Source organism: Triticum aestivum, chromosome 1B (genome assembly GCF_018294505.1).
Source record: "Triticum aestivum cultivar Chinese Spring chromosome 1B, IWGSC CS RefSeq v2.1, whole genome shotgun sequence".
Classification (NCBI taxonomy): domain Eukaryota; kingdom Viridiplantae; phylum Streptophyta; class Magnoliopsida; order Poales; family Poaceae; genus Triticum; species Triticum aestivum.
The window spans coordinates 599,198,225-599,204,654 of record NC_057795.1 but is presented as its reverse complement, the minus strand read 5'-3'; the positions used below and the strand labels follow the sequence as shown (position 1 = coordinate 599,204,654).

At 39.9% G+C, this 6,430-nt stretch overlaps 1 protein-coding gene across 1 annotated transcript; it reads left to right on the top strand.

Annotated features, from left to right (window-relative positions):
- Positions 1-763: 763 nt before the first annotated feature.
- LOC123080334 (protein CONTINUOUS VASCULAR RING 1-like) lies at positions 764-3,121 on the top strand. Its single transcript, XM_044503248.1, has 6 exons — positions 764-828; positions 1,345-1,454; positions 1,864-2,031; positions 2,103-2,200; positions 2,541-2,667; positions 2,762-3,121. Exons 1-6 carry the CDS (start codon positions 764-766, stop codon positions 2,869-2,871), a joined length of 678 nt encoding a protein of 225 aa, XP_044359183.1. The 3' UTR covers positions 2,872-3,121.
- The last annotated feature ends 3,309 nt before the right edge of the window (positions 3,122-6,430 follow it).

The window sequence follows — 6,430 nt, the reverse complement described above, 5'->3', positions numbered from 1 at the left end:
TCAACAATTTTTGAAAAAGTGTTCAACCTTGTAAAAGTTTCAAACACAATTTGTCCATGTTGATTGATAATGATAGAAATTGCAATTAACATTCAAATTAGGAAAAACTACATGCCCATGGATGCACCCCAACTGGTGGTATGTTTTGATATATGAATAAGTGACCCTAACTTTTACGAGCAGGTTGGCATGCCTTGGTAGGCATCCATCCATGTTTGAATGATTTTTGACATGTCTGGCCATTTATTGGCCTTTTTTAAGCAAGAAACTCCAGAAAATGCAAAATTTATCAAAAAGAAGGTGCTTCCAAACCGGGCTTTTGGGGCTTTTAACGTGCTTTCAAATTTTTGTTCGCTCTTTTTAGAAAACATTTGTGTTTTGGCATTCTATGAAATTTTGGAAGGCATGAACATTTAAAAAAATCATACAATTTTTAAAATGCTAATATTTGTATTTTATGAACAAATTTTTGAAAGCATGAGCAGATTTTGAAAAATAAAAAATTAAATTAAAACACAAAATGAAAAAAGAGATAAATAGCAAATAGAAAAAAAATAAAATTAAATATTGTGAAAAAGACTGGTTCTCTACAGTAAACTGGTCGCTGATGGATGGTTCTTATAGTCCGTGTTACCTAGTTTGAATGGAAGCCTTTTAGCTCGTGTGGCTAGCGACAAGTGGTCAGCAGTGGGAGTTACATTGTTCGACCCCATGCATTGCCATTCTTTTTTCAGTGACTTTTTTCTTATTTCCGCGCGCGACAATGGGGTGGCTCAGTCAGGCGACCTTCTGTGCATGCTGCCAACTATTTGACATTACTCCCCAAACGTATGGAATTTCCTATTTGCCACATGTTGTGGCAAAAAACTGGGCAATCACACACACAATCGTTGAATGGGCCGGCCCATTTGAGCGTTCGAGCCACAATATTGTGAATCTTCTGGAAGGTTCCTGGCTCGTTTTGGGAACTAGAGTATATAAAAGGTTCCTAAACCAATTTGTCATATTTTTTTCAGCTATAGTTTTGTCTCTATTTTTCACATCTTTGTTTCTTCTCTGATTTTATGTTTCCCTTGGAATTTGCTTATGTGAACATTTAAACAAAAATCAGAATTTTGATTTTTGTTCTCATTTTTTAATGTATTCATAATTTCAAAATGTGCTCCAAATTTATTACAAATACTGACTGGACATAATAAATCTTACTCGAAGTTGCATCCTTATTCTGCGTAACCAGTAAATATTCACACCGGCCATTACCAGCTGTCCTGCGTCTGTTATATAAATTTTATTTTCACGTAAGCACTGATGCTGTTTTGATGTTCTTTTCTGAGAAAATGCCAGTGTGATTCTCTTCCCCATAGCGATAACATTCTACTTCACCTGGTGGTTCATTCATTTTGTTGATGGATTCTTCTGTCCAATCTATGCACAATTGGGTATCAACATTTTTGGTATGCAAACTACTCCGCTTCTTTTGGTATTGAAATATCAAATTTCTTCGATGGTTTGATGTCATGTTGTAGTTTCTTCAATAAATGACTGCCTTCATCCTGTTTCCACTTTGGGGTTTGATCCTGTAGTGTTATTATTATATTATATGTTATTGTCTGTTGCTGTGTATTATACAGTCTGCATAATTCGTATGCTGAACCTAGAAATTAGGTGCATAATTTGATAATTGTTTTAAGTTCTAGTTTATAGTGTCATTAGATTCTTAAATTTCTGTACAAAAAATGTGTGAAACATGACATGAAACTGAGTAGTTGAAATCAGTTATTATTTTGTAACTTATTCATTGCTAAGAAGGATGCTTACTTCCTATCCAGCTTATTTTCCCACTGTACTCATTTGAATCTCCAGGTCTTGGCTTCATCACTTCTGTTACTTTCATATTTTTCGTTGGGGTCTTCATGGCATCTTGGGTTGGAGCATATGTTCTTGGCATTGGTGAATGGATCATCAAGCGCATGCCACTTGTGCGCCACATCTACAATGCATCCAAGCAAATTAGTGCTGCTATATCGCCAGGTAAATTCACAGTTATCATGATGTTCAATCTGCAGAGTAGCTTATACAGTAACTTTTGTTTCTTTTTACAGATCAAAACAAACAGGCATTCAAGGAGGCAGTCATCATACGACATCCTCGTATTGGGGAATATGCATTTGGATTCATTACCTCATTAGTCTCGCTCCAGGTTTACGATAATCTTCATTGTTCTACCGAGTTCCCAATGATTTTCACTGTTATACCAGGTTTACATATATTTTTCATGATTTTTCTCTATGCTCAGTATGCAGTTATGTTGCCTTGTAATCTTAGTCGCTGGCATGAACCCTTGCATGGTTGAATGTTGAAATTCAGTTTTACCACAAAATTTGACCAACTCACCTTGTAAACGATGGAAACGAATATTTTTGGAATATTCAAAATGATGATAAATGCTTCTTTTGCAAACCATTCTGTTTTTTGCTCTGATTTAAGCTATAGCTTAGACTAATCTGAATGTGTAATATCCCTTCGTTACGTCATAACAGAGCTATTTTGGTCAAGAGGACCTTTACTGTGTCTATGTGCCGACCAACCATCTCTACATTGGTGATATCTTCATAGTGAACTCGAAGGATGTGATAAGGCCTAATCTTTCTGTGCGTGAAGGCATTGGTAACTCCTAAACTCTATCCTCTCGTTATCTTATCTGTTAATCTGCTCCAAAACATGTGAAAAGGCGCTGACATATTTCTGTGTCGTTTGGCAGAGATCGTTGTGTCTGGTGGTATGTCAATGCCCCAGATTTTGTCGACCCTGGATCCACATCCAGATCTGCATGCAATCCACACAGACCGAGGTGGAGCGAGCAGAAGCTGAGGCAAACTGCATACCTGTTCGTCGATATCAAGTGTAAAACTCTCAACACAGATCACACCAGTGCGGCGAACAAGATCCTGAGCGTGATGCACTAGCAATCTGTCACGCCTGAGGATCAAAGGATCTTGTAATTAAGTAGAAGTAGGTAACTCACACGCATTGTCGATTCGATGGATTTTGTACAATTGGCTTGGACTTTGTCTTTGTAATGCCGCCCCAGATGCTTCCTAGCCATACTTATATTTTCTTATGGTTGTTCAATTGTTTTCTTCCGGTTGTTTCGGAGTCCAAATTAGCTTTCGGCATCAACAATGTCTGACTGAGGTGCCTTACTGTAAAAGAAAACGATGCCTGCCTGAGTTGTCTTACCTTGAATTCTTGGACTAATTAACCTCCTAGATCAGGTGATAGTAGACACTGGACCAACAATGGTGGGACTAGAACCTTGACTTTGAAACATCTGCTGGAACAATAGTGATATGATAAACTTTACACAATCTGCTGGAACAATTAGCTGAGTGATTAACTCTGCACAATACGCTGGTGGCGACCAACCCAAGCATTCTCATTTCTCCACGGATACATTTGACGACATTTCTATTGTTTCTGTGTGTGGTTTCGTTTACTGGTGTAAGCTACACTGAGCTACTCCTGCTACACACCAGCTTGGTAGGACTAAAAATATGCTGGTTGCTGCCAGAGACTTGGCTCAAACCAGCGGCAGCGGTGAGCCCAACCAGCTGGCTCGGGTCGCCGGGAACTGGCTCCGCCACTGATGCCAGCACTCAAATCTTTAGCATACATAAATAGGACAAGGCTATCCTGATGAACTAGTGTGTCTGAGTATACCCGTTGTACCGAAACTGTTCCGGGTAGCTATTGTTTCAGTTTGTGCATTGAGTATTGCTTCACCAGTTGAATTATTTTTCCCAATGCCGCTCATTCCTAAAGCTTCAGAATAGCAATTGCGGCAAAGTTTTGTTTACTCAAATATATGAAGTTGTACGAGCAAACAAGGAACCAATCTATATTTGTTTGCCTGGCTACAGGGTCATGTCACCACTCACATCTTATTGTATTTATAAAGAGCAAACATATACAAATGTAACTAGTAGGTGCGGCTTTACTCGTCGTACCAAAAGTATCCGCATAGCTACTAATTCAGATTTTCACATAGAGTGGTGTATAGTACTATGTGGCTTACAAAAGTTGAAATCTTACTACCTTGTAACAAGTTACCACACATGAAGTTTCTAGAGATAAGGTAAGCTACTCTTAATAAATGTTAAAAAGCACACCGGCTTTCATTGTCTCTCATCCACCAAGGACGTCCAGAGTCTTTTTCTTAGGGAAGATCATCACTGCTAGCTTTATTGATATCAAATACTAGGTGGTTCATCAACTCTATTACACGAAAGTTGATTATAAAAGCAAGACTTGACAATCATGGGTGCCGCTCCATTCAGTTCCCTTGGTAAAGATGAACTCCACCTCCCCGATAAGTCCAGCTAAAGCCACGCAATATCATAAATCACCGTAGCCTCATTCTATATGGTTTCTTGGCCTGTGTATGCCTCAGCCACATTAGTTGAATCTTTTTGTGCTAACATTGCTACACACCTAAGAGGCACACACCACAAAGGTCTCGGACACTCCTTCATAAACTCTCATCTCGGTACCTTATTTGATAATTTGCTTTAGAATCATGTGAAAAAGGCGTTGACATATTTCTACGATGTTTCGCAAAGCTTGTTGTATATGGTGCTATGTCGATGCCTTGGATTTTGTCAACCCTACACCAACTTCCACATACAATCCAAGCATGTCATAGGAGAACGAACAGAAACCAGGGAAAGCTAGTTGCATATTTGTTCATCAATAACAAATAGAACTTTGAACACATACCACACGATTGGGCCAAACAAGATCGTGAACACAATGTATTAGCGATTTGTCGCGCCCGAGGATCAAAAGGATGAGCAATTAAGTAGAAGTAGGTGACTCACACGCATTGCTTATCTGATGCAATTTGTATAATTGGCTTATACTTTGCACCACCATAGATACTTTGTAGTTGTAATTGTATATTTTTTTACTATTGTTTAATTTTGTTCTTCTGAATGTTCGGAGTACCACTTAGCTTTCAGCATCAACAAATTTGACTAGTTCACCTTGTACAGGATGGAAAGGAATACTTACAAAATACTTCAAATGAACCTTTCTATTGTTCGTTCTCATTAAGGTGTAGCTTTGCCTCCTCAATGTATAATATCCCGTCATTATGTTATTATAATAGAGCTATTCTGGTCAAGAGGACATTTACTATGTATCTTTCGTGGTGAACTCAAAGGATGTCATAAGGCCTAACCTTTCTGTGTGTGAAGGCATTGGTAATTCCTAAATTCTCCTATAGGTATCTTATTCAATAATCTGCTTGAAAACACATGAAAGATGCTTGACATATTTCCACGCTGTTTCACAGAGATCGTTGTATCTGTTGCTATGTCAGTGCCCCAGATTTTGTCAACTCTGGATTCACATCCGCATTCGCATGCAATCCACACAGACCACGATGGAGCTAGCAGAATCTGAGGCAAACAAACTTGTCTTATCAAGTATTCAACACATATCACACCAGTTCGGCAAACGAGATCCTGAGCGCGATGCACTAGCAATCTGTCACGCCTGAGGATTGAAGGATCTATAATTAAGTAAAAGTAGCCGACTCACACGTATTGTTGATCCGATGGATTTTGTACAATTGGCTTGGACTGTTGTTTAATCTTTTTCCTCTGGCTGTTTGGGATTCCAAATTAGCTTTCGGCATCTACGATGTCTAACTGAGGTGCCTTGCTGTAAAAGAAAACAATGCCTGACTGAGATGTGTTACCGTCAATTCCTGGACTAACCAAACCTCCTATTGGTCATGCGATAGTAGACAGTAGACCAACAATGGTGGAACTGGAACCCTGACTTTGAAAGACTTGCTGGAACAATCAGTTGATATGATAAACTTTGCACAATCTGCTGGAACGATTAGCTGATGCGATGAACTTTGCACAATCTGACGCTGGAGGCAACAAACCCAAGCATTCTCATATCTCAGTGAACAAATTTGACGACATTTCTCAATGTCTGACCGGTCTACACTACATATTGACCTGCGCCTGCTAGGCTGCTACACACCATCACGGTAGGATGTAAAATATGCATGTGCAGGCACTTGGTTTGGCACTGCATTCATCAGTTCGTTCCATGGCTTTCAGAACCATGGTTGTCATGTGCATGATCTTGGCTTCACTATTGTTCAACGCGTAGGACGTGCTTGCCACCAAAGACTTCACTCAAGCTAGCAGCAGCGGCGATCCCAGGCGGCTGCCCCGGGTCGCTGAGTGCTGACTCCGCCACTGATGTCGGCACTCAAATCTCTAGTATCACTAGTAGAAAACAGGGCTTTCGTTCGGGCCAGGTAAGCCCATTAGTCCCGGTTCAATCACGAACCGGGACCCATGAGGGCATTGGTCCCGATTCGTGAGGCCAGGGGGCCTGCCGGGCCTCG

Excerpts from the sequence above, each read along its gene's own strand:
- LOC123080334 (XM_044503248.1), top strand. The coding sequence starts at position 764 with ATGGGGTGGCTCAGTCAGGCGACCTTCTGTGCATGCTGCCAACTATTT. Across the intron at positions 829-1,344 it reads TTTGACATTACTCCCCAAAC|TGTGATTCTCTTCCCCATAG; the intron begins GTATGGAATTTC and ends AGAAAATGCCAG. Across the intron at positions 1,455-1,863 it reads ATTGGGTATCAACATTTTTG|GTCTTGGCTTCATCACTTCT; the intron begins GTATGCAAACTA and ends TTGAATCTCCAG.